This window comes from Rhinichthys klamathensis, unplaced genomic scaffold (genome assembly GCF_029890125.1).
Source record: "Rhinichthys klamathensis goyatoka isolate OS25496 unplaced genomic scaffold, OSU_Roscu_1.1 h1tg000081l_1, whole genome shotgun sequence".
In the NCBI taxonomy this organism is placed as follows: domain Eukaryota; kingdom Metazoa; phylum Chordata; class Actinopteri; order Cypriniformes; family Leuciscidae; genus Rhinichthys; species Rhinichthys klamathensis.
The window spans coordinates 220985-240637 of NW_026606623.1; the positions used below are offsets into that span (position 1 = coordinate 220985).

The 19653-nt window shown below is 37.0% G+C and overlaps 1 protein-coding gene across 1 annotated transcript; it reads left to right on the forward strand.

Annotated features, from left to right (window-relative positions):
• Window positions 1–912: 912 nt before the first annotated feature.
• morc3b (MORC family CW-type zinc finger 3b) lies at window positions 913–8439 on the forward strand. Its single transcript, XM_056251290.1, is given in 12 exon segments — window positions 913–1025; window positions 1890–2114; window positions 3637–3706; window positions 3708–3778; window positions 4396–4489; window positions 4637–4772; window positions 4820–4917; window positions 5001–5098; window positions 5192–5272; window positions 6020–6090; window positions 7478–7680; window positions 8257–8439. Coding segments are annotated over 12 exon segments (1443 nt in total).
• Window positions 8440–19653: the final 11214 nt, after the last annotated feature.

Here is a 19653-nt window from a genome sequence, read left to right on the forward strand (position 1 = left end):
ATAGCCTATTTTTATTTTTAAGAATGTCAAAATATTTGAATAATAATTGATTATAACTTTCTACCTTAAAAAAAAAATTGTATTGACAATATCCATAATTAAAAAAATATATTTAAATAGTAGGCCTAATTGATATGATAATATGCATAATTTGCTATATGCTGCTTTCAAAACGCAATCCTTTAGCATGCTACTTTTTTCCTTATCAACACCCTATTTTCTTTAAGTAGATCAGTCCAAAATTTCTTCATGCTAATTCCACAAGCCACATCTGGCCATTCAGCTGAACTAATTGGTGAGTTCTTTTGTCTAAATCACTCTTTTGTCGACTTATTTGTTAAAACAGAGACAACATGTTGAAATGTTGGCAGACCTCATTATGATAACATATAAAACAGTTCATTAGTGTTGCCAACTATTTTTCAATGGAAAAAGCCTTCTCAAAAATGTTATGCGCCAATAGGCACTTTACTGACAGCCCCAAACCGTGCTCACATGTATTATATTATTAATATTGCCGAATGATTGATAAAGATGTTGTTATTTACATATTTTCTGTCAGACGTCGGAACGAGTATGATATCCTTTGGTGATTTACAGTAGGGTTATGTCCAAAATCGCCCCTAATAATACTCTTAAATAGGGCAATACTCCTTCAAGTGGACTATATTAGTGGACTGATACATACTGAATAGTGAAGGAGGGTTTAGGGGACGAATTCAAACACAGCCCAGGAGTAAAAAAAAGTCGCAACATTTGTGGCTAGTAGCTTTTTTTGTGGGGAAATCTAGCGCTAAATCTCGCTAAATTGGCAACACTGCATCAGATGCTCATGTTTTGATCGAATACTAGGCCTATTTCGTGAAAAGTGAATTGTGTTGCAGATACTTTCATGCTTACGAGTCGAGCCAGATGTTCGTGCCAGACTGTCACAGGACACGCATCAGATGACTAGACTCAGACTGCCTCTCTTTTATGGATAATGGGGAGGGTTTGACCAGAGCCAGACTGCACAAGATGCTCAGGTACAAAGCACAACAGCATGCCTGTCCAGTCACTTAAGCTAATTTATTATTCATTTTAAGTACAGCAAGTGAAAAGTGTGTGAAATGGACTTGTAATTACTGGTTGCTATAATTGCAAGAGAATCAAGAACTCTTAGTCACTTAATTCAAGGGATTCACAGTGGTCTTATGTCATTAGCACTAAAAGCCTATAACATTAAACCAACACTGAGCATAGGGCCCAAAGCCAGAACAATTAACAACACCTAATTGGCTTCTTGTAATTACTATACTTATCTTGCCATAGAGTTGCGAATGAATGGAGCTGTAAACTTTTGACCAGGTGATCTATTAAGTTTTGATCAGTCTCTTACGCTCATCAAGGCTGCAATTAATTGATAAAAAATACAGTAAAAACAGTCTTTTTCTTTTTTCTTTTACAATTTAAAGTAACTTTTCTATTTGAATATATTTTAAAATGTAATTTAATCCTGTGATGGCAAAGCTGAATTTTCAGCATCATGACTCCAGTCTTCAGTGTCACATGATCCTTCAGAAACCATTCTAATATGCTGATTTCCTGGGTCAGTCAATATTTTGTTGTCCCTGGAACAACAGATCTGCCCGAAAATGTAGTTCTAACCCTATCCCTACCCCTAAACCTAACTCTACCCATAACGTATCCCTAAAATCAGAGGGAAATGAGAGGTGATGTAGAAGCACCTGACCCTGGTTGTAAGCCTAAACTTGACATAAACCCTAAACTTGTCTCTCAAATCTGATTGGCTGATTGGAATGTTGTTCGAAAGTGTAAAACACAATTTATTGGAAATTTTGAACATTTGTGTATATATAATATTAACACATTTTCCTGATGTTTTTAAGCTTTGGTTTCAGCGAGAAGAAAGCAGCGAAATTTCACATTCCAGTCGGTGTTTACAGCAATGGGTTTAAATCAGGGTCCATGCGTCTGGGAAAAGATGCCAATGTTTTCACGAAGACCCGAGACACAATGAGTGTGGGACTCCAGTCCCAGTCTTACCTCGAGGCCATCGGAGCTCAGCGAGTCTTGGTGGCCATGATCACGTTTAGATGTGATGGACATAACCGGTACTCTTCTTCAGCATTGCTTTCAATTTTATTACAGATAGTGCAAAGGTTTTTTTTGTGGTTACACTTTCGATGGTCCACTTTAGACATTCTACTCACAATTGCGACTACATGTCAACTAACAGTCATTAGAGTATTAGTAGACTGTCTGCTTAATATCTGCTGACACTTTATTTTGATGCTCCCCAACAGACATTCTACTGACTATAAGTAACTTTGCAACTAATTTTGTCATCTTATTCTGCTAACCTGAACCCTAGTCTCAGCCTCAGACGTCACGCCCACGGAACGTTGGCTAAACGTCTGATGCATATGGTACACTTAACTGGAAACACTTCAGGAATGTCGAAGTCGTCATCTGATTGGTTGAATTTTATCGGATTTCCGGGGGGCGCGAGTGTCGCGTTTATTTTCGGTCCGCCGGGAAACAAAGCGCAGACGTGTGATTGCGGAACAAAAACTGTTGTGTTTACATGAGTGACAATGAGCATTTATCAAGATCAGCTAAACGTAGGATTCTCAAAAGTATGCGAGGTTCACGGCATAGACTCTTGAAGTTTTTCTATGCTGACTGACTTGTTGCACGCCGGTCTGTTGTTGTGGGGACATTTCCACGCCCCGAAACGTGACGCTGAACGAAACAAACTGTAATTGGTTGTTTGACATGTCGGTCAAACGGCCCTATGGGCGGGCCTTGGCCAAAGAAAGCTGCTATGAATTCCAGACCTTCAGCCGTCAGTCTGAAGGTCTGGCTACGCGAGACTAACCTGAACCCTAACACCTAACCTCTAACCTAACAGACTACTAATACTCTAATGCGAGTTTGTTGACATGTATTTGCAAAGTTACTTATATGTCTAAAATGGACAATTGAAATAAAGTGTAACCCAATTTGTATGTTATATGCATGCATTTCCTAAGCTTTGACATACACTGAACTCTTGACATCTGACGCTTGATTTAGGCCCCGTTTACACGAGAACGATTCCGGGTGAAAACGTAAAAATATTTTATCGGATGTGCCTTTCGTTTACACGGCAACGGCGTTTTGGGGGCTTAAAAACGCAAAAAAGTGAAACCACCCTCCAGAGTGGAAATCTTAAAAACGCTCCACCGTCGTGTTCCCGTCTAAACGGTAAAAACGCAAATCTGCTCACGGTGGCTCTCGTCGCGTACGCGTTTACGTCACATGCATGGGCCAGTACAGGAAAATAACAACCTAACATGTCAGATTATTTCCATAGGTCGGACCTTCAAGTTGCCCTAGCAGCTCTGAAAAACATACAAGAGTCTTTTCAGCATTTGTACAAAATATTCTAAGATATTGGTGTTGTTGTGTGGCAGTGCTTCACATTGCCACCTAGCTGCCTGGAGTGCATACTACATCGAATTTCACACACTTTTGCGTCACCATATGCACGCGGATTTCCCAACCATAACGCTCGTCTAAACGCAGAATAAAAAGTGATAACGCAACGCCACTTTTGCGTTTTCTCTTCAGATCGTTTCCGTGTAAACATAGCCTTAACCAACGTGGAGGATGGAGCCGGATCTTCACACACTCTCTTTTCAGCTCAGAGAGAGATCTGTTCGCAGCCAGAGCCCCACGCCATCAGCGCTGCTGGACAGACAGGAACACGCATCATCACCCGGAACCGTCGCACGTAAGCTCCGCCCCTCTCACTGGATACATGCATAAAGGGTGTATCCAGACCATCACCCGTGATGATCTGATGTACACTATCGTTCAAAAGTTTAGGTCAATATGAGTAAAAAAATAAAAAATTAATACTTTTATTCAGCAAGGACACATTAAATCAACCAGAAGTGGCAGTAAAGACTTTTATAAGGATTCAACAGATTTTTACTTTAAATAAATGCTGTTCTTTTGAACTTTCTTTTGAAGTATCCTGAAATATTGCCTCATGGTTTGCATTAAAAATCAAGCAGCACAACTGTTTTCCACATTGATAATAAGAAGAAGTGCAGCAAATCAGCATATTAGAATGATTTCTGAAGGATCATGTGACACTGAAGACTGGAGTAATGGAGCTGAAAATTCAGCTTTGCATCACAGGAATACGTTTAAAAAATATATATATTAAAATAGAAAACAATTTGAATTGCAATAATAATATTTCACAATATTACTGCCTTACTGTATTTTTGATAAAATAAATGCAGCCTTGGTGAGCCTTAGAGACTTCTTTCAAAAACATTTGTAAAAATCCTACCGACCTCGAACTTTTGTACTCTAATGTATAAATTATGTGTTTTTAAGGACCACAATTGGTGACACTGAATTTGACTTTGACACAGATAAATATGACATTCTGATCAGGAATGTGACTCCAGAAAGTGAATATTCATTACAGGTGAGCATAGCACATCTCACAATAATGTGGAATGCAATTCTATAAATAGCAAGAACTCTAAAGAGGTAAATATGTCAATTGGAAGGGAGGAGTTGAAAAAAAGATGGTTTAGGTGCATGATTGATTCTTTATGTTTTTGTAATGTAGGCATACTGTAGCATCTTATATCTGAAGCCTCTCATGCAAATCATTATTCGAGGGTAAAGAGTGAAGAGCCAGCTGATATCCAAGAGTCTGGCTTATATTGTGCAGTACAACTACATGCCGTCATTCCTTGTGTCTTTACAAAATAGATTGTTTTTTGGAGTGCACACATATAACATCATCACCTTCATCACAACACCAAAAGCAAAGAGCATTAGGGGATTATGATGTATCATAAGAACAGGCTGATAAAGCCGTACGTGAAAGTGAGCTGCCAATGTAAGGTAACCACAAATTATTGCATGTTTCTTCTGCTTCCTTTACCCATCAATTCAATACTAAAAGCTGTGGTTTGCTTTTATAACAGGCTGAAAGAAAAGGTGTGGGAGTTATTGGTGTTATAGAGTGCAATTTCCTTCAGCCCACGCACAACAAACAAGACTTTGATGACACCGATAAATACAGGTGAGGTGAACAAACGCTGTTTATCACTCTACCGGCATTTAGCCCAAATGATGCCCTTGGGCTACTTTGATGGAAAGGCACTATTTTATACAGGAAGATCATGCATAACCTCAGCATAAAGCTGGAGGAGTACTGGAACGAAATCCGCTACAAACGAAAGAAAGAGGAACCAAAGTGCACAGTATACCATGTCATTATTAACCTGTCAGTAACACACAAAAAAACCTAGCTTATTTAAAGGAATAGTTATAAAACCCAAATATAAAACCTCTGTCATTATTTACTCACCCTTATGTTGTTTCAAACCTCAATGACTTTCTTTCTTCGGTGGAACACAAAAGCTGTGTTGTTACTGTTAAAGTCCCCCTGTGAGAAAATCAAGTTTTTAATGTTGTTTATATGTCTATGTGGTGTTTTTAATATGCTTTAAAGGGATACTCCACCCAAAAATGAAAATTCTGTCATCATTTACTCACCCTCAAGTTGTTGCAAACCTGTATGAGTTTCTTTCTTCTGCTGAACACAAAGGAAGATATTTTGAAGAACGATTGGAACTTTGGCACCATTGACTTCTATAGTATTTTTTTTTTTTCTACTATGGAAGTCAATGGTGCCAAACAACCGTTTGGTTCCAATCGTTCTTCAAAATATCTTCCTTTGTGTTCAGCAGAAGAAAGAAACTCATACAGGTTTGCAACAACTTGAGGGTGAGTAAATGATGACAGAATTTTCATTTTTTGGGTGGAGTATCCCTTTAAGACAAACCTGAACTCTATGAAGTTCTGGATAGATATTATGATACTCTAAATATCTTGAAGGTGTTAAAGCAATTAAGCAAATAAAATATCCTGTGTCCCAGATGCCAATGCAAATTGATTATTCATCAAAAAGCAATATTAGAATCTTGTCTTCTCCTTTTAGAGCTCAAGAGCGACCAGGAGCGTTAACAACCAGTCAGGCACCCAGACGTTCACCAGCCTCTGTTTTGTCTGGTAAAGATGCAATGCCAGTATGCCACATAAAAGCCATACTAAAATAGCTTTGAATCGCCTTACCACTTAGTTTGAAGACACTCTGATGTGGCTTTTGGTTGTGTTAATGACATGCCTCATTAGAGGCCCCTTACACTTAGGCTTTTCATGTCAATCAGTGTGTTTTCATCTAGTTTTCTCTCAGCTGAAAAATACAACATTTGAGCATGCGATAGTGTTTTCTGCCATGGTGATATCTGTGTGAACTAACTGAACAACAAACTTGAGTGTTATACATTTTCAGTGTATTTACTGTAACTTATCAAGTTGCATGTTAGGACGAGTTATAAAACAATGTACTCTACCATTTACCATTTGAAATTTTAATATGTAATTTATTTCTATGATGGCTGAAAGCTTCATTTTCAGCAGCCATTACTCATGAAGTCTTTAATGTTACATGATTCATCAAAAATTATTCTAGGATAAATACAATTCTCTTTCAAAAAAAATCTTACCAACCCCAAACATTTAGTTTAACATGTTTTAAATGTATTTAAAGGTAGAGACTCAATTGTCCTTTTCAAAATGGCACATTTACTTTCCTTAAAGGATTAGTCCTCATTTGCCCACCATGTCACAGAGACATTTTTCAAAATATCTTCTTTTGAGTTCCATAGAAGAAAAAAATTTGGAACGACATGAAGGTGAGTAAATAATGACAGCAATTTCTTCTTTTTTTGGTCAACTATAACTAGTATTCATTTTAGGTTAGGACTGTCTTCAGCTGAGAGGTCGCCTTTGCCCCTCATTAACCTGACCGCTGTCGCCAGGTCTCTAAGAAGGTAGGAATAATACAACTGGTGATTATTCATACATATTTCGGTTGGACTTTATTTTACTGTACATGCACTTACATGTAATTACAGCATGCTTACTTAACAAAGTAGAGGGCATTGGGCAATATAAGGTAACTGCATGAGTTAAAGGGATAGTTCACCCAAAAATAAACTTTTTGAAAGAGATGCGTCCAACACGATCTCATGAACGTGCGTATCTATACCACGAATTTAATTTATCGTGCTATTTATACGCCAAAAATGGTTTTTGCGTGCATATGCTACGCACTGTAATCTCTTGGGTAGGATTAGGGATGGGGAGTGCGTGCGTATTACACGCTAAATAATGCGTATCATATGCACGCGAAAAACTGCGTATCATAAACACGCAAAAACTACTTTTGGCGTATAAATGACACGAAAAAATTTAATTCGTGGTATAGATACGCACTTTCATGAGATCGGGCTGGATGCGTCATCTGGGACAGGGAGGGGATACAGCTCAGCTGCAGAGGACATCATTGAATTGCCCTTGAAAAATGAGAAGAAAGGGGTGGTGCATCCCTAAGGTAATGTTGGTGATGAAGAAGAAGAGGAGGAGGAGGAAGAGGAATGGAACTTGATGTTGACAGAGGTGCAACAGTGGCAGGAGGAGATAATGGAGCTGATGCATGAGACAGCGGAGGGGAGAGACGTGTGCCGACAGGACCCGGAGGTGCTTAGAGAGCACAGCGCCGCCCTGGTGGACGAAAGGAGCCAGCTCATCAGCAGGGTAAGAGGCAGAGCGGATTGATTTGATCAGTGAGATGTTTCTTGCTGCTGAACTTAATTATTATTATAAGTTATGATAACAATTTACAATAAGGTCTCATTTGTTATCATTAGTTATCGCATTAGTTAACATGAACTACGCTGTAAAAAAAAAAAAAACTATTTCAATAAAAAAACTTAAGTTCAGTTGCTGCCTTAAGTTTTTTTTACATTTTTCAAATCATTTCAAATTACATTAAACTGAATAACTGAAAAAAATAATCAAATATAAGTTTAATTTGTTTAAAATAATTGCATGAGGTAATGTAAAAAACATAATATGTTGCCATGACTAATTGATCATATCATTTTTTACAATGAGCAATATATTATATAAGAGGCGATAGTCCAAAATTTCAAAAGCAACCACCCAGAAAATTCAAGCACCCTCACAGAACACCATAGCAACACCCACAGCAGCCTAGCGTTGTGCCACTGACTTTTGCACAGGCCAGCACTACTCATATTGTCTTCTGGAACTACAAAAGTCAATTTATTCATGTTTAAATGTATTGAATTTTCTATGTGCTGTGTCTAGACTCTAGAGGAGGAGAAGACCAGCCTTTCTGCCCTGTGTGATCAGCTGAAGTGTCAACTGTCAGAGCTCCTGGGAACAGAGCATGAGAGGCAAGGAAGAGAAAGACGACAGCTCCAGACTGAGGACACCGCGTCTAAGCCTGAGCCGTCTGCTGGGGTCTTTCATTCCTTCTCTTCGTCTTGAGCATGTGATGTCATAGATACGGTTCTGGAACACATCACATAAAACAGCTTTCTCTGATTTTCAGAATGTCTGTCAGATTGGATTCTAAAGATTTGTATACACACCTAAAATTTCGTGTGTTGGCGTAAAATAAAAATAAATTTTTTTTTGCTAAATCTTATGACATAAAAAGTCAAAATTATGACATAAGTTGAAATTGTGAGATAAATTCAGAATTATGACAGACTTAGTCATAAATATGACATACTAATTCAATTAAGTGGTAAAAAGTTGAAACTATGACAAGTCAATTATGACATAGAAAGTCATAATTTCTGCTTTTTATCTCATAATTTTGACTGCAATCCCATAATTATGACTAAGTATGCCATACGTATGATTTACCAAAGCCTGATTTTTTTCTTATGTGGTGGAAATGGGCTTCTAGATCACTAGAAGAAAATTGTTTGGGGTAAATCAATTTGACAGCTTTTTAAGAGCCTTTCTGAAAGAGGCTTCACCTGTTTTTTATTTTTTTATTTTTTTTACTAGCATAAGCTCTCGCTTAAACAAATGAACAAATATAATGAGTTTTTCAGTGTGATATAAGGTAAAGAAACCAAATTTTTTCAATGTTTTGGACATTTCTGTTTTCCCCCCCATAAAGTACATTGGAGCTGGTCTTGCATGCATAGAAAATAGCCAACCAAGATGGCCGCCGAATGAACCGACCTGCTCCAATAAAGATTAATATGCTCACGTTCAGGTACCAGATGTTAATTTCTCATAGATTTAATCACTTCTCATAGATTTTTTTCACTATGGCCTCTATGTTTTCTTGCTCTTTACACTCACTCACTCTCTCTCACTCACACACACACACACACACACACTAATCTACTTTTAAAGACATCCTCTAATAAATGCATAAAAAGGGCACTCTGTGACCTCAGCAGTGACCTATCGTCTTACATCCATTTGCGCTGAAAATAAAACCTATAGATGTGACCTGATCATTAAAAGGCCTATTTTATTTTTACCATCACAGTCTGCCAGAGAGAGACTGACATAAAACATTAATGAATACCCCTATGAATTAAAGGTCATAAGTTGATGGCGTTCTCAATCAGGCCCATTTATTTTGAATGATTTTTGAAGAAAGAAATTAATACTTTTATTCAGCAAGGATGCATTAAATTGACAGTAAAGACGTTTATAATGTAACAAAAGATTTCCGTTTTTTTATTTTATTTTTATAAATGCTGTTCTTTTTTCAAATTCAGCTTTGACATCACAGGAATAAATGACAATTTAACTTTGCTGTATTTTTAATCGAACAAATGCAGCCTTGGTGAGCATAAGAGACTTCTTTGAAAAACATTAAAAATCGTACCGACCTCAAACTTTTGAACTAGTGTACATACAGATTTTTTTTTTCTTCTAGATGTTAATACAACGCGCTAACCAGGCAAGATAGCCCCAGCAGATGTCAATTCTTCAGACTCTTTACCTACCAGCTGAAGTAAAAGGGCGAATTTCATGCAACACCTGTCAGTGTTATAAATGGACGACTCTTGGGAATCTTAAGATGACTGTCTTATTGCAACCAGGCTCATTAAATGCCTAGGGTTACCAAAATATTACACTGGCCCTGCCAGGACATAACACGAGTCAGATGTAATGTCTTGGAGAGCAGTGGCATGGCTGTGTCATAGCCTGGTAATACTGTGATTTAAAGGGGTCATCGGATGCAAAATTCACTTTTATGTGGTGTTTGCATATAAATGTGTCTTTGCAGTGTGTGGACACAACCACCATACAATGAAAAAAAATCCATTCACTCAAATCCTTTTAATCCTAAAAAAGCCTAAACACTCCCAATTATCAAGCCGTTTGGATTTTCTGAGCAATATGATGTCATACTGCTCATGCTCCGCCCACGACCACTGACAGACTGTCCCGTATTAGCATATTTCCCGTATTAGCATATTTAGCTTCTTTGTTCCATTGATGGTTGGAAATTCAAAGTAAAAGGTTCCACTTAGGTTCTAATTGGAACCTTCATGTAGAACCTAAGTGGAACCTGGTCTTAATAACCACACTGGGATGATCTGGACTGTTTTGACATTCTAAACATTTTTCACTTGGCTTTTTTTTATTTCATGCAGAATGTTGGTGGAGGTCAATATGAAATAGACTTGGGAATTGAGAAATAAAAAGACACCCAACCCAAATCCTGAAGTCACCAGGTCCTAAAGTCAGCCATTTTCTATACTTGCAAAATTAGAAAGGTCCGTTTCTTACACGCTTACTATTGTAATAAGTAATATCCCAAGGGTTATGTGATTTTCTTTAATCTTTATCCCCTGAATATGAATATTGTATGTTGACTTATGGCCCACACGCTGGGTCAGATCCGGGTCTCAAATTGTATTTTAATGGAGTCACATTAGAGTGATTTCAGATTATAGCTTATCAGAAAGCTCAAATTCACTCTTCACATCAGTCCATCTCAACTTGCTATAGGCCTGTGAGAGTTTTATATATAAAGGGTGGTGTTGTGAATGCGTTGCGTTGACAGTTTTTGGTGATTTCTTGTCATCATCTCGTTTCTGGAAACCTTTCCATAGGGCTGGTATAACTTCATTTTTTATCCAAGATAATCTAACACAGTTTAGCTATTTTCATGGAATAATTCATTCAAGTGTGCCCTTTCAAAAGATAGGAAGTAAACCGGTCCCTGAGGAAGCAAGATTGCATTGACTCCATATGGTAATATGCTTGTTTTGCTTGTGCTTTTGTTAGTTAAAAATAGAGATGCAAATACTTTCCATCAACAGTTGAATGCAATTGCATCTTTTACGTTTATTGCATCTAACTACAGGTGTTGTGATGTGGAAAAATATGGAAAAATATGAATACACTGTAAAAAAAAATTTAATCGAATTGTAACTATTTAAAGTCTTTCTACTTTAAAAGTTCGGGTTTATAATGTTCTATTGTTTGTAATTATTTGTGAAATTCACTGTAAAAAAAAAGTTGCTGCCTTAAATTTTTGAGTACAATCAACTTGGATGTTTAAGTCATTTCAACTTAAATTACATTAGACTGACTTAAAAAAAAGAGTTGAATCTTGTATAACTAAGTTTAATATTGCTTAACCTATTTTGACCAGTTAAAGCAATGTAAAACACACATGTTGTCATAACTTATTGATCATATATTGTTTTTACAGTTTAGCAGTTTTCGAATGTTTATTAGTAAAGAGTCTGGACCTAAATCTTGATGTTATTCATCTACCCAAATGCATTTCCCCAAGTGTCCACAAGGGGACGCTCAGTCTTCAGTACTGCTTTTACACAGTTTTATCCTATATGAATCAAAAAGCTCAACAATATGCATGTTCTATCTGGAAAATATAAGCAAACATTTAATTATTTACACTATGGTTGCTATTATTATTATAACCAACAAAAAAAGCACTGGAACAAGAATCAGTGTGCAGTTATTAAATAATTGATTCTGATGATAGTGAGAAGAACTGATGATAGGACAGTATCCTTTCTTTCCAAAACTGAGCATCCTTTTCCTCCTCCTGTAGATGCCATAATGTGATTACACTTCTGTAGTCTTTATATAATGTTTAAATAACACATATGTAGCGTTTGGGAACGCTCTCCTGCTCCCCTTAAGCAGTGGCAGCATCACTAGGGAGTGAAAACGTGATTGAATTCCTGGCTGTACGGTTACGTCACAGCTCTGAAGTCGTAATGAGGACACAACGGGCCACATGCCTTCCGTCTCATATCTGTCTGTCTCTACTAGAAACACCACTAGAGCCGAGGGGTATAGGAGAGAGAGAGCGACTGAGAGAGATGGTGAGACATTAGAGAAAGGAGGCCGGGGCAAGTTGTCACACATTATCTTTCAGAGTGAGCACACACACCTTAAAGTCTTGTTTTAAAAAAAGCTATTCAACATTTCCACCATTTCTGTCCAGTATAATTTTGACTATTATTTAAAAAAATGTTGTCAAGGGTGACAACATGCCCCAATAGCAGGATGTGATGTCAGTGGAATAGCCTATTGTAGAATAATTTATTTCAGGTCAATAAGATTTTTATTTTTAAAGAAAGAAATGAATGCACTATTCTAATACATTATGCACTAATTATGCACTACATAATGCATTATTCAGCAAGGATGCATTGAATTGATTATTTGAGGTCAATAAGATTTTTAAAAAAATAAAGAAATGAATGCTTTTATTCAGCAAGGACGCATTGAATTGATCAAATGTAACTGTACAGACTTACATTGTTAAAAAAAATCTATTGCAAATCATTGATAATAATAATAAATGTTTCTTGAGCAGCAAATCAGCATTTTCGAATGATTTCTGAAGGATCATGTGACACTAAAGACTGGAGTAATGATGCTGAAAATTCAGCTTTGACATCACAGGAATAAATTACATTTGACAATATACTCAAATAGAAAACAGTTATTTTATTTGTAATAATATTTCACAATATTACAGTTTATTATGCATTTTTGATCAAATAAATGCATCCATGTGAGCATTAGACTTATTTCAACAACATTTAACAATCCCTCCATTTTGTACAGTAGTGTATAAGGTTTCATTTTAGCTGAGAAATGTTCTATTTAAATATTAGTGTGGAATTATGCTGAGATAACCAACCCCATTATCCCATTTCTGACACCACAAGTCCAAACTAAAGTGGTGAAAACTAGAAACTTTGTCCTCTGAGGCCGTATTACAGAAACATCCTTTCTTATCTGATCAGTTACTATGGCGATTTGAGTTAGATCTTAACTAAAGATATAGTTACTGTAATACAGCCCCTGATCTGCAGTAATTCTGTGGCGGCAGTTCAGAATGAGAGCCATTATTACCTCAGCCAGGATTCAACTACATTAATAGATGGAAAATGTGTGATGGTAAAAGTTGCTCTTTGATGCAAGATTTCTGCCATTTCTGTCAAAAGAAGGTCGAGCTGGTCTAATATGAACATAAATGGTCATTACATCATCTCTTATCAAGGATACAATGAAAGGGAAATATCTTCATTTTTTTTTAAATACTGTAGGCCTATATAAAATATCCTAAAGCAGGATTTGAGGATGGAGAAGAGAGGATGAGTGCAGAGAAGCACTAAAGCAATTACAATTAGCATTTTTAATCATTTTCTGTCTTTAAACAGTCTACATTTACTTGAGAATGAAGATGTTGAGATAATTGGCATTGGCTATTTTCTCTCTCTTGGTTTAAGAACAAACTTTGATACATTTAGTTTAGATTTATCCTTAAAACAATAAAAATGGCCAGCTTAATTCAAGATTTTTTTTGCATGAAAGTAAGTCTTAATTTCTTATGCAGTTTTACCTCTCAAGTACATTTATCGTTTTGAAGGGTGTTTTAATATTATAATAGAAAATGAGAAAGTAATTTTTTTTTTGCATTGTAAGGAGCCAGGCGTCAGTCAATATCTGAATTTTATTTATGATGTACTGTTCAAAAGTTTGGGGTCGGTAATTAAAAAAAAAATATATATTTTGAAAGAACTCTCTTATGCTGCATTTATTTGACAAAAATACAGTAAAAACTGTAATATTGTGAAATATTATTACAATTCTGTTTTCCATTTGAATATATGTTAACATCTAATTTATCCCTGAGATTCAAAGCTGAATTTTCAGCATCATTACTCCAGTCTTCAGTGTCACATGATCCTTCAGAAATCATTCTAATATGATGATTTGCTGCTCAAGAAACATTGCTTATTATTATTAGCATCATCAATATTGAAAACAGCTGTGCTGCTTAATATTTGTGTGGAAACCATTTTTCTTCTGGATTCTTTAGTTTAAAAACAACATTTGTAACATTATAAATGTCTTTACATTTTAATGCATCCTTAATGAATAAATGTATTCATTTCTTTAAAAAAGAACCCAAATATTTGAACGCTCTTGAAACATTCTTGCCTTGTGTTTCCTTGAAGCAGTGCACGTTCCTTCTCAAGGTTCCTCTGATATGCGTAGACATATGTCATGGCATTGCCCCCCTTGACTTCAGAATGAAACAGCGTGTTATGGTAGCGCGCAGGAGAACGCCTGCTGATGCGTCTGCCATCCCATGTGTGTTCCTCACCCAGAGCCGTCCAGTGTCTGATGCATTTCTCCTTCAGGCTGTGGCATGTTAGCGATCATCCCAGCCAGCATGAGGTCTCGCAGCGACGTCTGGACACTGTCCAAATGTGCAGTGGCCTGTAATGCAGTGGAATGTGATTGGATACAATTGCCTCGATTGTCTGAATGACAGCTAGAAACTGCCTCATTTTGAGCTCATTCTGTCCAGTAAATCAGATTTGCCATGAACACTGTTAACTGGCCCGTTTGGTTTCATTTATAACACATTAACGCTAGGACTAACATAATGTGGGTGTTAGAAACTGACTTGTTTATAGGAGAACATTTCTAATTGACTGAAATATATATATATTTTCAATGTATTTGCCAGAAGTCTCTTATGATCAGAGTCACAAAGGCTGCATTTATTTGAACAAAAATACAGTGGAAAAATTAATATTGTGAAATATTATTACAATTTCAAAGAACTGTTTTCTATCTTAATATATTTTAAAATGTAATTTATTCATGTGATTCAAAGCTAAATTTTCAGCACTATTACTCCAGTCGCAGTGTCACATGATCCTTCAGAAATCATTCGCTGATTTGATGCTCAAGAAACATTTATCGTTATCAATGTTGAAAACAGTTTTTTTTAATAGAATAATAATCACAATATTTTTGTGGAAACTGTGATACATATTTTTTTGATTCAGTGTTACAGTCTTTACTGTCACTTTTAATCAATTCTTGGCATCCAGTTGCTGACAAAAAAAAAAAAAAAAAAAAAAAAAAAAACTTGCTGACCCAAGCATTTGAACAATAGTGTAGTAGTGAAACAGATGTTGGTAGCCTACACATGCAGGATATAGAAGTGTGGCTCAAAACAAAACAAAAAACAGTTTGCTTTTCATAAACTACATTAATTGCTTTGACTGTTAGCGCCGTTTACGGCAGGTGAGATTGTTGAAATCATAAACACAGTCATTACAAACCTCCAAGGTTTCTTTTAATAGCCTGGTCCTTTATGATAATCTACAGTATACTTTTTCCACATACCAAGCAATAAATCCACCACCATTCATCGATGCTGGGAATACTCTCATAGGGGTGGAAGGAATTTTTTTTTGACGGTTGTTTTTAAGGTACACCCCACAAAAGGGTAGTTTTCTCACATTTACAGCAATTTATTAACTAACGACTATGAGAAAATATGTGTAATGAGGCATTTTCAACATGGCATGCAAAGGAAGGTAGATGCGAGACAGAGACCCTCCCCCAGTGGCCTGGAATAGTTCAGCTCAATCACAGAAAGCTCAATTCTCAATGGAAGAAGCCCGTCCCGTGGCTCCGCCCCCTCCTGTCTCCACACCAGCAACCAGCCGTTAAAACGTTAACTCTTCGTGTGCACGCGGCTAAAAAACCTTCCTCAGTATTTTTGTTTTGTTTTCCACTCTCTCAGGGGAAAAAAAGGTACAACATCTGTCACTGGGCCAATACCCTTTCAAAAAGTACATTTTTGTACCTAAATGTGCATATTAGTAGCTTAATTGTAGCCTACATATTGGTACCAAACGTACATACTAAATGGTACATTAGAAACTTTTTAAAGGGTAAGTTACCATCCCAGTGACGGCTTCAGATGCTAAATGACAAAATTATTAAGTCTTATTTTCTGAAAAAATTATCAAAATTAAGTGAGTTTTGAAATCATGAAAGATTGTTAGAAACGTTATAGGCTAGGCCTATTCGTTAAAAAACGTTATATTCACCATTTGTAATGCGGTAGCGAGCTATAACACATGTTTTTTTCCCGCTTGTCTTTTATGTGTTTGTTAGAGGTTGAATTCATATCAAATACTGTCAATACTTCTGAATAGGATGTCTACTTCATAAATTGTATGAACATTATGGAAATATATGGTTCAGATCCCTCAAACCAAATGGAAGAGTCTTTATAAGGTGAGTTCACACCGTGTCGTAATTACCGTAACGATTCTGAACTGTAAAAAAGCTTCACATGCTAGAACTTGTAATTACAACGTGTAAACTGGTAATTTTCTGAGAGCTACGACTTGTACCACCTGACCACTGCAGATTTAGTTGTGTTGGGTTTGAAGCGCCGCTGTGCAGACCAATAAGTCAGGTGTATGACATCAAATGAATGAGCTTTATTTACGGTAATTATTATATGGCGTGAACGCAGCAAAAGTCACCAATAGAGAGCCTAAGTTCCTCCCCTTCCGGTCGACCGCCATGGGACCTTATTTCGGAAAAATATTGTATGGTAGTCAATGGCGAGAGACAACAAATATTTTGATCTCGTTTGAATTGTGCCCTGAATTACACATATGATGTTTGTCAATTTAAAAGATACATTTTAAAGTCAAGAAAGTCGCAGTTTGATGTAAAAATGTTGAGGTAAGACTTTGAAAATACGTAATTACAAAGACTACAAACCCAAAAGGCGCACAATTTTCTCTCAATGAATGAAGCTAACTTTACTGAAGCTAACGTCTGTCATTTTCCTATAGTCTTACGTTATAATCGTAACGTTACGCCGTCATGCCTGAGTGTTTTGTACAAGACTGCACACACACGAGCAACGGATCTCGCTCGTTGTTTCGCTTCCCGGGAGATGTAGTTCATTGAGCGATTTTCACGTAAAACTAAATGTAACTCTTCTGTTTTATGACAAACTGCGACTTTCTTGACTTTCATAATTATCTTTTAAATTGACAAACATCATATGTGTAATTCAGGGCACAGTTCAGACGGAATAAAAAGATAAGTTGTCTCTCGCCATTGACTACCATACATATTTTTTCCGAAACAAGGTCCCATGAGCCGGAAGCGGAGGGGGCGGGACTTAGGCTCTCTATGGAGCCTGGATATCATCTAGTGGAAAAGTTTGTTACTGCGCCCAAACAAAATCTAATCTGAAAGCTCATTTTTAAGATATCAACCTAGAATTTGGAAACACAAAATGTTCAGATTTTTGGCCTTGAATTTCTTGCAGTTTTCGAGTCAAACAGTACAATATAAAAATATATCCTTTTATATTTAAAGTTTTCATAAACTTAAACTCCTATAACTTTTTTTAAATTTCACTTTCATAATTGTTTTCACATCTACAATAATCTGCCAAGTGACCAAACTTACACTGTAAAAAAAGTAGCCCCCTTTTATATGTAAATATGATTTAATGGATTTGTTTTTGTTAAACCTTAAATATAATGCTCGGTGGTAAAAAGTATGGTTAAACTGCGAGGAAGGCTGTTGGCGTCTTTGTGTCCATCTGCTTACAATTGCTTCTGATTGACACATCTGTCTACTTCCCAGCTATTACCCCCCTCCTCTTCCACGCTTATTTTCTTTCCCTCATTTCTCTTCACTCTTTCACGTCCTTTTACTACAGTGATTCCCAACCTGGGATAAGTGTGCCCAGGGGGATATTTAAGTAGATTCCAGCGGGTAAGATTTTCATTTTGCTTTGTTAAAGGGATAGTTCACTCAGAAATGAAAATTCTGTCAACATTTACGCAACATCATGTAGTTTCCAAACCTGTGTGACCATTTCTTCTGCAGAACACAAAAGAAGACAACCACTGGAGCCCCATTAAAAAACACTGAGACATTTCTTAAAATATCCACAGAGGGAAAGTACAGGCTTGGAACGACTTGAGGGTGAGTAAATGATGACAGAGTTTTATTTATTATTTTGTGTATGAGATTTACACACATATTATGTGGTTGACACTTCCAGCGTAATATATTGGCCACTTTAATGCATTTTTTTTATTTTATTTAATGGTATATGGATGCATTAGTCAGTCATGGCTAATTTATGCAGTGAGAACAGGTGTCTTCAAAAGGGTGGTTATAGAGAAAAAGCAAGGAATATTTGGCAGGTCATGTGATCTCATCTCAATATGGCGGGCCTCATAATGAGGCGACTCTATCCATGTAAAATAAACATCTGTCATCAGGCTACCGACATGACTGGAGTCTGGACTGCCCTTCATTTTAATTACATATTCAAAAGTACTATTTTCTTATTTGCAAAAACTTTTTAATGAGGAAATTATTGAAGATAAGCATCATTAATGATAATGCTAACGATATTCCATAGCCTTACTGAGCGGGGGGCGTTCAGAAGGCAAAAAAGGGTTGGCAAACACTGCTCTAGTGTATCTCACTTTGTGGGTATCTGAAAACAAGCAACTTTCGAACTGTTTGTTTTGAGTCGGAGCAAGATGAGGGCTTCACATTGAGACATGATTCTAACGGCCCACAACTTGAGAACTCTTACCCCTCAGTTTGGGGTCTGGGATTCATTGTTCCTTAATCCTCCTCCTCCCCCCACCTTCACATCACCCTTTTTTCCCCCCCCCCCTCTCTCTCTCTCTCTCTCTCTCTCTCTCTCTCTCTCTCTCTCTCTCTCTCTCTCTCTCTCTCTCTCTCTCTCTCTCTCTCTCTCTCTCTCTCTCTCTCTCTCTCTCTCTCTCTCTCTCTCTCTCTCTCTCTCTCTCTCTCTCTCTCTACTTCTGCGGCCCCTGACCCTCCGTTTCTCTCTTTCTCTCCCTACTGCTATAGAAGCCAGATGAGAGCACGAATACCGTCCCACCCTACCCCCCTTCCCTTCTCACTTTTCTCGTCCCCCTCTTGTGTTTTTTTTTCACTCCCTAGGAGTAACAGAGATGGAGAGAAAGAGAGAAAGGAAAAAAGAGAAAGCTCCTGTATCCCATGAGCCCCCCAACAAGCCATTGACGTGTATGTTCACAAGTTAGACTTGCGTAAACTCACCAGTGTTGGAGACTATCTAACTAAAAGTAACAAAGCAACTCATTTAAAGGTGATGTGTGTATATTGTGAATATTGAGAGCCAATTATAAATAATGCATAAGTAATGGTGTGAGTTTGGGGTGGGACTATCTGTTTATTGACCAATGGCAGATGGGGGAGTGTTTGAGGAAACCTGTGTAAAAACGGTCATTATTTTTCCGTTTGGGGATTCCATTAGCGTTTGAATTTTATATGGTTATTTTGTCATACAACATTAGAGTCTGATAGTCTTAA